We start from the raw sequence: 16121 nt of genomic DNA on the forward strand, positions 1-16121 counted from the left end.
GGCATACGCTTGAGGTGGGGCCCATTCTGCAGGCATACGCTTGAGGTGGGGCCCATTCTGCAGGCATATGCTTGAGGTGGGGCCCATTCTGCAGGCATACGCTTGAGGTGGGGCCCATTATGCAGGTGCATACCCTTGAGGTGGGGTCCATTATGCAGGCATACGCTTGAGGTGGGGCCCATTATGCACGGGCATACGCTTGAGGTGGGGCCCATTATGCAGGCATACGCTTGAGGTGGGGCCCATTATGCAGGCGCATACGCTTGAGGTGGGGCCTTTTTCTGCCCCATCCAGTCCATCAAGACAATGGTTCTGAAGACAGAACAGAGGGTGAATATCCCATCCACTCTGCCTGGCATATGATCTGGCTTGATTTGGGCAGTCTAGAATCTCTAGTGGTGTTAGCCTCCCCTCTGTCTAAAAGATTTACTCTTTTAAAAACTCACAGAAGAAAACCCACAGAATCAACTAAACCTGGGCCCATAGGGGCTCACAGAGGCTGAACCAACAACCAGAGAGCATGCATAGAACTGACATAGGCCCTCTGCACATGCCTTACAGTTGTGCAGCTAGGTCTTCTCGTGGGACTCCTAACAGAGGGAGCAGGGGCTATCTCTGGGCTATCTCTGACTCTTTTTCTGGCCTTTGGATCCCTATTTCTCATACTGGGTTGCTTTGTCCAGCCTTAATATTTTGAATAGAAGTGGGATAAGAGTAGAAGATGTGGGAGAGGGACGGGGGTGTGGAGGGGAACTGGGAGGAGAGCAGGGAGGGGAAAGTGCAGTCAGACTGTAAAAAGAAAAATAATAAAAAATAGAAATGGACTATAAAACATCACAACAATTTAATTGGGCAAACAAATATCACTTTTAAAACCATGATAGACTTCAAATAATTTTATTTTTATGTTTTTAATTCATAGAAGAAACACTGAGTGATTAGGATTAACATCTAAACTTTTTTACTTGTTTTAAATCTAAAAGTATTATAAATCAGAATTAGGACAAAGATAAAACATGTTAGTGCCTATACAAACTATCAGTGCCAGGAGATAGAAGACATTAGGATCAATGAAAGTTCAAGGCCAGCCAGAGCCACACAAGGAGACCCTGACTTGTAAAAGAGCAAAGAGGGGGGTTTACCATCCCCTTTCTGGGGACATTTCGTCTACATTGTAAGGAGGAAGGTCTGACTCCGATAAGGAAGGTAAGTGGTACACTAAAGTATAAAACAAGGAGTAGGGAATGGTACCTCAAAGAACACAGGAAACTCAACACTTGAATGTTTGCGGAGCAGTTGGCAGGGCTATTTTTATTTATGTAGTTACATAAATAAAAATTCAAATAAAGCAGTCATTTCAATGATGTAATGTAAGACCTACAGAAGTTGGGAACACTGAGGCGAGAGCACATATGCAGTATGGAAGAAATGCTGGGTTCAGTCTCCAGCATTGAAAGGTGTGTGTGTGTGTGTGCGTGTGTGTGCGCGTGCATGTGTGTGTATGTGTATATATGGATATGTGTATATATATATGTGTGTGTGTGTATATGTATGTGTGTATATGTGTGTACATATATGTATGTATATGTATATGTGTGTATATGTATGTGTGTATATGTGTGTACATATATATGTATGTATGCATATGTGTATATGTGTGTACATATATATGTGTGTACATATACATATGTGTATGTGTATATATGTATGTGTGTATATATGTGTGTATGTGTAAATATATATATTATAAGTGTGTGTGCATATATATGTGTATGTATATATTTTGTGTGTGTGTATATGTGTGTGTATATATGTGTATGTGTATATATATATTGTGTGTATATATGTGTGTGTATGTATATATGTGTGTGTATATATTGCATGTGTGTATATATATATATGTGTGTATGTGTGTATATGTGTATATATGTGTGTGTGTATATATGTGTGTGTGTATATGTGTGTGTATATATATGTGTATGTGTGTATATATATGTGTGTGTATATATGTTTGTGTGTATGTGTGTATGTGTGTTTATGTGTATGTATATATGTGTGTATATGTATGTATTTGTGTGTATATACATATGTGTGTATATGTATATATTGTGTGTATATATGTATGTGTTTGTGTGTATATGTGTGTATATGTGTTTGTGTGTGTATATGTGTTTGTATATATGTATGTGTGTATATATGTATGTGTGTATATATGTGTGTGTATATATATGTATGCGTGTGTATATATGTGTGTGTATATATATGTATGTGTGTATATATATGTGTGTGTATATATGCGTGTGTATATATGTGTGTGTATGTATATATATGTATATATATATATATATATAGAGAGAGAGAGAGATACACACACTTCTATACATATGTAGATCGATATATAATATGTTGTGTACTGCTTATTGGCATTGGGCTAAGATCAGGTATAAAATGTATTACTTTATGATTCAGAGTTCTATGGTAGGCCTATATAGGTGTACATGCTTTAATAGCAAACAAAGGGCAAGTATGAATACATTTAAAAGAAGAATTGCAAAAGTACTTAATACAGTTAATTCTGTATGCTGAGGCATGGGGGGGCGCAGAGTTCAATATATTTGGGATTAATCTGAAAAAGAAAGATGAAGTGGGTATATTTTTAATTTGGGTTTAGTAGCGATATTTATGTAAGTTTTGTTGTCTCCAAATATACTTGAATCCTCCTCTAGCAGCTGCTCCCCAGAAGTTGCAGTCCACTCACTGTGCAGACTCACTCAGGAGAGAATGTGCCCCACAGGCTGCACTCCAGTCTAGCCTTGAAAGTGTGTACGCATCAGAAAGGCATGATCTGCAGCCTCCATGGCCAGAAGCTACTCGGGAGAATTGTTCCAATGGCCACATGAATTGCAAGGACAAAATTTGATTCTCAGCATTTCCTATGAAACTGAGACATCTCCCCTTTAAAAATGAGTGTGTGGTGGCTCATGCCTTCATTCCAGCACTCAGGAGGCATAGGCAGATCTCTGAGACTTCAAGCCCAGCCTGATCCACATAGTGAGTTCTACATTAGTCAGGGCTGCATAATGAGACCCTGTCTCAAAAAATAAAAAAAAAAAATGCAAAGGGAAAAGGAGGGAGAGAGAAAGAGAGGGGAGGGAGAGAGGGACAAAGAGAGAGAGAGAGAAAGAGAGAGGAAACAAAGAAGGAAAGAAAGGAAGAAGGAAAGGAAAGAAAAAAGTCCAAGGTATAATACATCATGTAACCTTTCCATAGGAATAAAAATTTAGATTATTATTGCTAGAGTAGAAAATGAATAATTCTCTTGTCACTTCAGAAAATGCAACAAAATTATTGTTAAAACATAAAGAGCAAATATTATAGATCTGGGTCAAGCAGTTAATTAGTTGTATTTGAGACTGAGTGGCTAAACACCATTAGATGTTTAATATTTTATATGAATTTGAAGTCATATCATCATAATAATTTCTTCCTCCTTCCTCTTTCTCCTACCTCCTTTCTTCTTCCTTCTCTTCCTCTTCCTTTTCTTCCCCTTCTTCTTCCTCCTCACCCCCACTGGCCTCTTCTTTTCATTATTGGAAACTGAACCCAGTACCTAAAGCGTGGGAAGCAAGGGCTTTCCTACTGGGCTACATCCCAAGCATAAATCTATTCATTTGGTTGGATGTAGAACTACATTACCTAGCATAGAAGCTCTGGAGGACCTAAAGTCTTTGACCTCCAAGAGCCCCATCACTCCCATGCACATTACATACCACCCTTCAACAGACACATAACTTAAAAAATAATATTTTTTAAAATGGCTTCCAAAATCAAATGAGCTTTAGGTTCATAGCAAGATTTACTTTTTAATTACCAAAGGGGAAGTTTTATGATATCTTCCTAAAGAATCCATTTAAAAAATACTTTTAGTGTTGTGTATTGAAAAAAAAAATAGTTTCTGACATTGCATCTCTCTCCAGTGGCTTCTGATTGTCCTTTGCTTCTGTCTACATATTTGCCTGAATTGCTTAGATGTTTGTGGTTGTCAAGACAAAGGGAAGAGAGCAGAGGAGGGACTAGGTGACAACTTTTTCCCCACTTACATTTTCTACTTAATGACAATAGAGGGTAAATAATTGTCCTTTTCTATCCACTACAATATAATGAGAATTATACGTAACACCGACGAGGGAGGATGTAAATACAAGAGTTGATGCTGAGTTAATTCTCGTGGCAGTTCAGTCTTTGGTCTTTCAGAAGAGAGGCTGACAAAGGCAAGGGATGACACACAGGGTGGCATCCCGACTGCTCAATGGGATGCAGAGAGAATGGCCAGACTCATGGGCTCTCTTCTTGAACTGTGCCTCCAGAAGCCAGAGGTCAGCCCTTCATCTGTTGCACAATCTTCTCGAAAGAATAAACCTACCCATCACACAAATGGGGGAAAATCACCTGGATAACATTTTCGTTGCTGCAGAGGTAACTGTTGCTTCACGAAACTGTGAAGACAAAGGTGTGGAGACAGATACATTCAAGTTGGCTAGAGTCATGCACGTGGAATTTCCATAGCTGCCCAAGTTATGCACGGCTGTGTTATCCTTTTGCACAAAGGCTCTAGTTTTTTCCACGAGTGTCCATGGGCTGACCAAGCACATTTCTGTGAGCACTAAATATCTTCTGTATGGAGTTTGGTGCCAGAACACTTAACTAGCAATGAGGAGCTCAGAAGACTCAGAAGTGGAGGTGGGGTGCCTTACACGTAGGTGTCACTTGGTGAATCGTATGTGGCTCCTAGCGACCGAGTTCTCCTGAGTTTATACAAGCTGGGTACAACTGCGAACAAGCACTCATCCCTTACCTTTGTAGCCATCCTTTGGAAGAGGGGGCTGGCAGGGTGCCCTTAGCAATCCCACACCATGCTCTGTTTGTTATCGAAGTTCAGTGTGCACTTCTTCCCACGAAGTGTGAAACACTACCTCCCACTCCTAGCACGAGCGTTGATTTCTGCAATCGCAGCCCTTAGGGAGGCTAAGACAGAAGAATTTCTGTGATTTCAAGAGTAGTCTGGACTCCCTAGTGAGTTACAGGACAGCCTAGGCTGTGTATACAGTGAGGTCCTGTCCCTCATAACCCTTCAAATGCTCCTACCCAAAACATACCTTTATCGATTTGTCTTAGTGCCAAGCCCCCTTTAACTCCTGTAGAAATTTGCCATAACAAAAGGACAGACCACAAAAGAATTTAGAATCAGTAGCAGGGAGTATATGAGTAAGAAAACAAACATAGGAGGTACAGGGTGTAATGGGACTAATAATGGAAGTTAAGTAGTGGTGAGCCCTCCAAAATGACTGGCAGATTTCTCCTGTGTCGACTCCTTTTCATTGTAGAGCTATAAATACCTACTCTATTGTCCAGATGGTACATGGAGTCCTTGAGTGCTTTAACACACCGAGACTGCTTCCTGCCAGCCCCAAGTCTCCCACCGCGTCCTGCTCTGTGCTTCTCTGGCTCCTGGAAAGATGTTTCTCCCCTTCCTCTTATGAACGCTTAACACTCTCTCAGTATCCACCAATCTATACTAATAAGGACGGCTGAACAGTTAATATGTTTCATTGACAAAGCAGTTTAATGGGAGGGAGGAAACATCTTTAAAAGGAAAGGAAAGCCGAGGGAAAGGCCAGTGTGGTGGGAAGTTGTTAGAATTGCCCCTTTGGCGCGAGAGTAGGACTCTGAACGTCCAGACTCGAACTAGCTGGAAGAACTAATCAGCTTCATCCATATGTTAGGAAATCCTTTCGGTGAGCTTTTCTTGAATATAATGTCAGGCTGGGATGGGATGACCACACTGAGGAGCAAAGGAAGAAAAGACTAAAAGGCAGGATGGAGGCGGATAGCGGGTGGAGGTGGATAGCGGAGGGCTGTCAGTGTCTATGCTGAAAAGGAAGGGTTGTTTTAAACATTTGTATTAGTTCTTTGAAAATTTCATATTTATATACAAACTATCTTGTTCATATCTACCCACAACTTCTTCACAAGTCCTCTCAGATCCGCCCCATCTACCCCCGACTTCTCCACAAGTCCTCTCAGATCTGCCCCATCTACCCCCGACTTCTCCAAAAAGTCTTCTCAGATCCACCCAACCCTGTTCCCATCTTTCTCTTCTTTTGTCCTCTCGCTTTTTAAAAATGACTTTGTATGACCTACCAGGATCAATCTGTGCACACTCATGGTTGTGGGGCTACCAACTGAAGCCTGGCTGACCAACTAGGGGCCATGCCCTTAAAGTGACTGTCCCTTGCCAGCAGCCATTTGCTGTCCAAAGCTGCTCAGCTAGGGGGTGTGGTGTCTGTGAGTCCCTCTCGCCTCCACAGAAGAATGCTGACTGTCTTGCCTTGCGCAGGTCTGGTGCAGCCAGGGGCAGGGGCTGTGGGGAGCGCAGCAGCCAGGGGCAGGGGCTGTGGGGAGAACAGCTGTCCTCCACATGCAGAAGACACTGCTTCATGGCAGCCCTTCCTGGCCACTGGCTCTGTCTGTGTCCCCTGAGCCTTGTGGGAAGGGAGTGTGATGCACAGGTCCCATTTAAGCTGATCATTCTGCAGATACTCAGTCTCAACATGCTCATCACTGGTGCATTTCTGCACTAACTGTCACCAACCAAATAAGAAACTTCTCAGAGCTGTGCTAATCTGTGGGTGCAAGAGAGTCTGTCAAACGGAGAACATGGAACCTTCCTTTTGAGGTTGACAAACATCAAGTGGAAATGAAATATCAGTGTTTTTGAAAGCTTCCTCTGTAAGAAATCCACTGGTATAATGAGCTTTGAGTTACCTAACTAATTCTAGAGAACACAGCCATTGCTTTGAATGAGGGAGACGGGCATGCAAAAGCTGTCCTTACACATGGAATGCTGAGGTGGAAGGCAGTGGAGATGGAGAAGTCAAAGTCACGTGACAAAATGCATGCAGCCAAGAAAAGGTACAGCCAGGTAACCACAAGGAGCCAGACTATCCCTGAGTGAACGAAGTGGCCTCTAAGGTCAGTGGGCATAAAATGTGCTCCAGTCACTGATGGCTGTGTGTCAACAGCATGAGCCTCCCTGTGACAGCTGCGTGCTCTAGCCTAAGAACCTTGTCCACAGCAAAGCCTTTCTAAACACAGTATTTCCAAATTCACAAGACACCTGACCCAGATGCACCCACACCATTACACGTGCAAACAATGGCATGTGTACACAGAGGGATTGCCATTTTTCCATGGCTCCACCCCAAGACAGAAGTACATGCCACATGTCACATACTAAGCCCTTAATGTACATAAGCAGACAACATCTCAGCTTGCTCTCTTAGGTGGACAGGATAGAAGATAATACACAATTTGGAAAAACTAAGTATTTCTAATTAAGAATTTTAATCTCATAATCTTTGTCTTCTAAACATGTTTCCCACTTAACAGGCTACCAGTTTATTATAACTAGGTCAAGTTTAAGTTTTAATTAAAATATATTCCTTCCTTATATAAATTCAATTTGGTATGGTTTTGAAAAAAAAAGATGACTGCATGCATTTTTTTTAAATATTTAAGTATTTCAAATTATAGTTTGTCAATAATGATCACAGTAAAGCGCATATTTAAAAAAATATCACAAAAATGATAAGAATTAATTTTGTATCCATGTGAAAATTACTAGGATAAGGGAAACACAAAAATATTATGCAAATGATGACATGAAAATTATTTCTATAATTTTTAATTTCCATTTGAGTGTATGTAAACTATCAAATGACACAAAATAAAATATGTAGCTATATTGATTGCTCCATATTGTGTTTACATGTTGTTTCCCGTGATCATATCAACATGAAAATGAGGGAAGTCGCCATCAGCTAATTACTACTAAGGATCGTTCTATACAGTGATGTCCATCTCCAAAGCGCTAGCTCTTGTCATTTGGATCCGGAGACTTCCAAGCATCCTGTGACTTTGCGGAGCCTCAGGAAGCCATGTTCTCTTTTAGTGAGTTCAGTACTAGGCCTTTGCTTACAGCCACCAGTAGGTGGAGCAGACAGCATAATTTATTACCGAGAACAAGGGCAGAGGAATGGAAGTCAGCTTCTTTGGAATAAAACAAATCTGTAAATGAGATTTTCTTCAAAGGAAATATGCCCTGTATGTGTTAGATTTGGTTTGACTGGTTACTGAATCAAAATAAATAACTTTATTAAATAATCAATCTTCTCAGAAAGATAAATTTACAAATGGAAGCATTGCTTGCATTTTACTTTATTCAAATCAACTAAAATTAGCTCTCCTTTCAAAAAATTTTTACAGGGACAAGGATTTTTTGATGTGTTCATTTAGTAAGGACGTTAAACACAATCCTGCTTTACAGGTGGCGGGTGCATAACAAATAGTATTTTCTAGGAAATATAATTGACTAATCCTGTTATGTCTGCAGCAACAAATTAACCTTATTACTACTAGTAAATGGTGATTGATTATTTATGCAAATAAGTCACCATGTTCAGCTTTCTGATTGAAATAAACATATAAAAGAGGCGCTTTACTATGACTTGAACTTTTTAATTAATAAAGCCCTGAGGGGTCTGTTAATTCACCTATTGCAATATTAGTTATTTACTCATGTAACTCCTATTAGCACAAACATATTTGCTTGAATAAAGATGAGATAACAATAAAGCTATGAATAGCTCCTGAAACTATTTTAAAAAATACATCAGATTCATACTAAAATAGGCTTAAAAGTAAGCTTAAATTATGCCTGTAAGTATCAATACATCAGCATACCCAGTCTAGGGTTATTAATTCATTAAATAGCATTATCAAATACAGAAATTAACAATTACAATTTTGCTCTGCAAGATTCCTCAGTGTTTTTAAAGCTTGTTTGTCTGACTAATGTTTTATATCTACTAACAATATTAGGCTACATTAGAACTATAGGAATATAGTGTCAACATTACTATTGCACAATGCATATTAATAGCACCATCACTAAATTGTTGAAACTTCCAATAAACTATGTTGTTTTCTAAAAATGCTACAGACATTCTTTTTACACAGTTCAACAAAACTGCTTGTGCACAAATAAACTTCTCACAGAAAAGAACTTCCACTCACTACTGACAATTAGACCATGTGTCTTTGGAAGTGAGACCACCTGTCCTAGGCACACGCAGTCCAGGAAGTTAGCCTAGACAACTAAGAAAAAATATTTTTAAATCCAAACTTCAATTTCCACCCAAAAGCGAAGTCATTAAGGTAAATGAGTAACAACACTCACATAGAAGTATATCTTTTTGTTTCTTATATAGGGAAAGTATTTAAAATTCCTTGTATCAGCAAAATCAAAACTGAAAATGGTTGTTAGTCTTAGTGAAACTGCTTATAGATAGCAATTTTCTCCTATTAAAAACGTTGTGTGACAGCCGACTTAAATGAGGCCGAGTGTGCCTTATGGCTAAGGGTCTGTTAGCATAACCTTACACGGACTAGATTCCCAGCACAGTACCCATGGAGGGTAGGCATTCAGAGACATGCTAGTCAAGAGTCCAGGCTAAGGAGGAGCCATGCTCAGTGTAGTAAAGCTCTGTAGTCTCCGAGCTCTACCTCGAGTATATCGTGAGACAGACACTGGCATGAAAGAGGCAGATCAGACCTCCTGGCAGTGTGGGAAGGCATGCGGTTGCCAGCATCACCTGGCAGCACTGAGCCCACAGACCAGTGACCAGATTGGACACTGAGATGGCATCACTCTTCTACTTTATCACCAAGAAGTGTGCCCTTGGGGTGCCATCCTCCATAGGTTCAAAGGTTATCCTTTTATGTCCTTAGTTACCTATAGTTACATAGAAAGATCACCGTTATTTCATAATCCAAATTGCCAGGCCGATAGAATCTCTGACGTTTTTATAATATTCCTCTCCAAGGGAGGAGGTCTGACAACACAGTCTCCCTCAGCTGCACTGCCCCAACACCAGTGGTGCCTGGTGAACTGAAGGTGAAGAGGGCGGTACAATTGAGACCACAGTGGAGAGAGCTCTACGAGCTCTACTCCTCATTCACAACTAAGGTCAATAAAAGAAAGAAGCAGCTGGGCGGTGGTGGCACATGCCTTTAATTCCAGCACTTGGGAGGCAAAGGCAGGAGGATTTCTGAGTTCGAGGCCAGCCTGGTCTACAGAGTGAGTTCCAGGACGGCCAGGGCTACACAGAGAAACCTTGTCTCAAAAAACCAAAAATAAATAAATAAATAAATAAATAAATAAATAAATACATAAATAAATAAAAGAAGCCAGCTCCCTCCTTCCACTATCAGGAGCTTGGGGCTTGAACCCAGGTCATCAGGCTTGGTGGCAACTGCCTTTACCTACCCAGCCATCTCACCAGCCAATTCATGCATGTAAAACCATATTTCTCTGGGCAGAATATTCTATGTGTAATGCACTCATTCTCAGCAACTGTAATAAAATCTTAAGTATAGGAATACATTTCTAAATATTCTGAATTCCACATTTATCTCTCCATATGAGGCAATTTGTTGAAAAGCTTTACTTCACAATGCCTATCAAAATTTAGAAAAGGAGGAAGAATTTCCTTAATCTCAACATTCGTTCAATTAAAAGAGAACGCTTAAGAGGCAGCTCAGCTTACTAACTCGCTAGTTCTTGATCAATTCGCAACACAACAATAAGCCACTTGGAATGAGCTTTGCAGGCAAGGCTATGCCCTCCCTCCGTGTTGTGTTATCACTGTGGGCGATCACTCTGCTGACTTGACCATTTCTGCCAGTGGCTCGGGGCTGCCTCTATGAAGCACTGTCACAGGCCAATCACGGTGCCTGTGCACACCGACACAAAAACACGAAATTGAACTCCAAGGAGTGTCTTTGTGGTATCTTTTCAACAAGTCATGTCCTATTCAGCCTGCTAGTTTATCTCTGTCAGGCTAGGGGTCCAAGTGGCTCCTGGGAGCTGCGAGGCACAGGTAGACTTACCTGCTTTGTGCTGAGAAGGTAATGCATCTTGCGGGCTTGGTAATCTTTCTGCGCCTCCTCCCGTTCCAGGAGAGCCTTTCTCTCTTCTCTCTCTTTCATTTCTGCGAACTCCTCCAAAGCTTCCCTGCATCAAAATCGTTAGCAGTTACTCTGTTGGCATCTGTTGACTCCCTAATTCTTTCACTGATGATAATCAAGTTTTTTGAGGGGCAATGATCAGGCACATCCATCAAAATCAAGGGTGCAATTTATCTTGCCTGTGAATTCTGTGGAAATCTTTGCCGTTGTTAGACAGCATTTAAGTGACTTTGTCATGACGGGGCTTTCAACACCAATGTGCACATGTTACAATTAATACAGTAGAGAGGGAAGAAATGCCAAAGTCCAATGTAAAGTGAATGGCATTCAATATCACCTGTGTCCTTTGTTGAAGATTAGCTATTTTGGAAATATTTAAATATCCCAAGAAGGATGTAAGTTTTAAATTTTAATTTTTATTTACAAATGTCTACTTACTTTGTATATTAATCACTTTACATTTTAAAGTATGGACTTTTTTAGATGCATAATTCTGTTTATTTCAGTTAACAGTTCAACTAATACCAATAACATTGCACATATTACCCTGTATCTAAAAAATTGACATTTTATTCAATTATATAAGTAATCTAAATAAAGGGATAGATTAAGTTAAAATTTTTCTAAGGCATTAAAAATCCACTAAAGTAATGAAAAAAGTCCTTATTTATGTATATGCGTAAGAAATTTAAATGAAAAATAAGCTTTAAATTATACTGTGTGATAAATAGCTTCCAAATAGGACATGATATTATCAAATAAGGAAGAAAGACTACATCTTTTGTTTTCATTGGACAGATTTATCATTCATGTCAGACCAGCATTTTAATTCCGCTGTTTTATTTTTAAAATGGATATCGAACTCGATGTGTACTTCTATATGTAAATTTTCAAATAAATCACCTTAGTGTTTGCTTCATATATACCAGGGAAGACTAGAAGGAGATATACTAAAAAGAAAAAAAAGAAAGTAAAAGTATTCTCCTTGCTCCCCGAGTGTCTGGTAACTGTTTTGTTGCAATCCCCCCTTACAAGCTACCTCACTTCACACAAGGTTACTTCTGAAACACTGTGACGTTTAAAAATCACCATGCTAGGCTACTGGAGCAGAGCAATTTTTTTCCAACATAAGATTAAATTGCAAAATAAATGAATTACTTGGAGTAGCACGGCCCCCTATTTTACCACCCTTCCCTTGAAAATTGCTTATTAATATGAAAAAGGAGGCATAAAATGGCCTGGTTTCCTTTATGCATGGTATTTGGGGTGCTTCTGCACCCACCAACCTGGGCTAGCTGCACATTTAGATTGTGTTGGCAAGCTGGTACAATGACCTCTCTGACTGCATCTCAAGGCTGTTATTAATCGCTAAGTGACCTGGTAAAGCCAAACAAATTTGTTTCCATTGGAAGCATCTCTGTCTGTGTCTGCGGATTTGCTCTGTACCAAACAAACCTCATTAACGGTGCCCACTTTTTGACAAAGAACCAGGAGTCGGAGGAAATGGTGACCTTTCTTTGTCCTTAAGGTACACATTTCAAGACAGGTACATATGAGCAAATGAGAATTTTTACCAGGAAAAATAACAATCATGTTACACAAAAGCCTAAGTACATTATACATTTTAATCTTTTAGTTTTATTATTACGTAAGAAACGTTTGTGTGAAAAGTAATCAATTCCTCTGAGTCCTCTCCCAAGCCTGTGAGGTAATTTAGAATAGCAGTGCAGGTACTGAGTGTCCTAGTTCATATGATGGAGAAATGAGCCCAAGTAAGAGCTTGTTAGCATTAAGAGTGCACCGAGAAGCTCTGGACTTCAGGGTATGTAACTACAGGCAAGGCTGCAGATACCATCTTCCAAACACGAGGCAGAGAGGGTCTTTTCTACTGAGCTAGCCGCGCATGTCTTTTGTCTCATGGTCCTATTTGCTGTTGCAGAAAACACTCAGAGTTTCTGCACCATTTTCATTGCCTATGACAATTCTGTGGTAGCACTTTAAACATGAAGATCAAAACTACTATAAATACAAAGATTTACATTTGAGTACATTTTACTCATGGCATTTATAATGATAAATATTTACATACTCTAGAATCACCGTGATAATAAAAATAGAAGTAGCCACTGGGAGGCGATGCAGTGGCGCAGTTAGGACACTCTCTGCAGTGACCCTGGCTATACAAGCTGCACTGTGCTTTTTGCTTTCGGCCTAACCTCTGAACTCCAATACCTTCATCTAGAAAAGAAAAAGACACTATGATTTCCATCTTTCTCATTGGGCTACTGTGAGGGTCAGATAAGCTGAATCTATGCAGAATGGTGCTTGCTCTGTGAGCCTTCGTTTCCTTCAGCATTCATATATACGGGGTGGAGGGCTACTCACTCTATTTACCACAGCTCTTTCATGCTGTGTCTAATCCCTTGATGACACTCCTTCTGGTAAGTGGAGCTGTGTGGTCCAACAACAAATAGGACCATGAGACAAAAGACATTGTGTGGTTGAAATGTCGCAATGAGAACACAGTACCTGGCTTCCTAAGAGGCACGAGGCACGAGCAAAACTTTCACCAGCAGGAAAGAAAGGAGAAACCTCCATCCTCCCCATAATACATTGTGGAGACAGGTCACCTTGAGGAGTCTCACCTTCCAATCCCTGAAGAAAGCTGTATGGCTAAGGGGCGAGCACATCTGCTAGGCTCTGTTGCATCACTATGGGGCTCTGTGTGTGCAGACAATGGCTGGAGCTGGTTGCTCACCACATCACGTCCCCCCCCACACTGGACTAACGCCCCTAGCAGGAAGCTGCCAGGAATGGTGGCTGTTGACTGATCCCAGCTGAACCCGGCTGGGGGAAACTAGCAGGTTGCACTTGCTTGACTAAGAGAAGATACAAGCCTGGGGCCTTTGCCCCAGTGTGGAAGACGTTCATCCAAATACCAGAGCTCCTGAGGCTGGCTGGCACCCATGCAGAGCATTGCTCCCATGTAGTCTTCCCCTTCTCAGCCTCCAGTCCTTCCTCGTTCACTAGACCCCTGTTTCAGTCTCGTTGCACCGGAGGCATGGTCACTTCTTTCCTTCCCCCCTTGTCGCACTGATCTCGAACCATCCAAACGGTATGAGCACTTTAGTCACTGTTCTGCTTTGAGGCGTTTTCCAGGTAAGACACATTGATTACCTGATTTAATACTCTTAGTGTTTTATTGGGGAAACAATGCCCCATTGAACAGATTGCACCTGCCTGGTTTACAGATACATACAGACCAAATCTCTACTGAACACCTGTAACTAGAAAAGTGGAACCTGAATCCAAGTGTGGCTCCGAAAGCAATGGCTTTGATCATGTTACATTCATAGGACATTATTTTGCCTAATCTAGGATTTTAGCTTGCTATTAATAGGATTTCTCTCTTTGAGACAGTAACTACACTATTTTCAAAGCACACATGAGGATGAGGATGAAGCTAGTTTAGGAACAGTTTAGTGACTCTTTTGCTATAAGTTCACAGCTTTAGAAATGGGTGGCTACATAGAAACATGGACCATGATTTTGATGAACAGCCAGACATGCTGTTCATCTCTTCCTTAGGACATGCTTTCTGCTTGCTATTTTTTAAGTAATAACTGCAGGATGGGTGTTACTTTTAAAAGGACAATGAAACTGAAAAGATACTTAGATGCTACTAGGCACCAGTAACTAATAAGTAGTAACATGTTACAAGGACTTGAGGCTAGGCTCTGGCTCTGTCCATCCTACTTAGCAGTGCTCCTTGTTGGCACTACCACGATTTGGTCTCAGCTGGTTCCAGCCCAGCACATTGGGAGGACGTTCACTTTCAGTAGTGCATACCCTAACTGCAGCATCCTTCCCATGGCTCTTCTCATTCAAAACACTGCAAATCTGTTTTTCCTCCAAGAACTTAAAACAACAACAACAACAACAAAAACCCTTACAATTGGGACTGGTGAGTTGGCTCCATGGTTAATAGACTGCTTTTCCAGAGGTCCTGAGCTCAATTCCCAGCAACCACCTGGTACCTTACAACCATCTACAGATGCCCTCTTCTGGTTTGTATGAAGATAGCTACAGTGTACTCATATATTAAATAAATACATCTTAAAAATCTTACAGCCATTTATACACACATTTATTTACTATCTGAGTCTCCCACTAGACTGCAAACTTCATAAAAATAAAGACTCCATCTATGTTGTTCCTGTCTATTGGAATAGAAAAGTCAATCTAGTTTGTAAGACAGTCCTGGATGGTAAGAACACTGTGCTAAGTATAAACTCTACTAAAGGATGTATTGTCTCCATGTAAGTATTTAGGTCTCTGTGTGAATGACGGCAGAGCTCATGGGAATGACAGACAGGTGAGGACAGACAGAGCACATATAAGCTGACATTACTACTTTTCATACAATGACTTGTGCATTCCCACAACACACAACACACACTTTCTCTTCCTACAATGGCTTGTTAAATTGTTTCTTGATTTTTCCCTAAAGTCTATACCAAACAAGAAAAATACTTTCCATAATTTTTTTTTGAGGAACAACACCCTGCTCAAAATTATTTCTACAAACAATCCATATTAAGGGTCTTATGGGTCCTGAGGGTGAACTCGGTTGGCAGGGTTGTGCCTTGTTCAGTCACTGAGCCAGCTCACTAACCCTCAAAGGTCTTTCTCCATTCTTTCAGGAAAGCTTCATGGGTGTCCTCATTAACATTTATTTAGCTGTTTTAACCACCATAAACCTCCATTTTTCTTTCATGGGACTAATAAACTATAGAGTTTACTACAGCTGCATACATTTATAATGTATTTCTTGAAATAGTCCTACTAAGTGCTAGGGTGCTTATGTCTGTTTAATTAGGAAGCCTATGTGGGTAATTTGAGGGAAGGTCAGGAGTTCGGTATGATAATCCAGAGGAAGGAAAAGGTAGGTAAATACATTTTACAGATCTGGAATCTGAGAGTGTTTACATAGCAAATTCCTGAGGGTGGCCCTCACTGCATTATGTGCCACC

General features: G+C 40.5%; 1 protein-coding gene across 4 annotated transcripts in view; it reads right to left on the reverse strand.

Annotated features, from left to right (window-relative positions):
* The window catches only part of Spata17 (spermatogenesis associated 17), a 229704-nt gene that overhangs the window by 122585 nt on the left and 90998 nt on the right, over nt 1–16121 (reverse strand). For all 4 annotated transcript variants that reach the window (XM_031338137.1, XM_031338127.1, XM_031338146.1 and 1 more), the window contains one exon: nt 11011–11134. In XM_031338137.1, the coding sequence (XP_031193997.1) occupies nt 11011–11134 (124 nt within the window). The remainder of the gene's footprint in view (nt 1–11010; nt 11135–16121) is intronic.

The sequence above is a fragment of the Mastomys coucha genome, unplaced genomic scaffold (assembly GCF_008632895.1).
Source record: "Mastomys coucha isolate ucsf_1 unplaced genomic scaffold, UCSF_Mcou_1 pScaffold1, whole genome shotgun sequence".
NCBI lineage: Eukaryota > Metazoa > Chordata > Mammalia > Rodentia > Muridae > Mastomys > Mastomys coucha.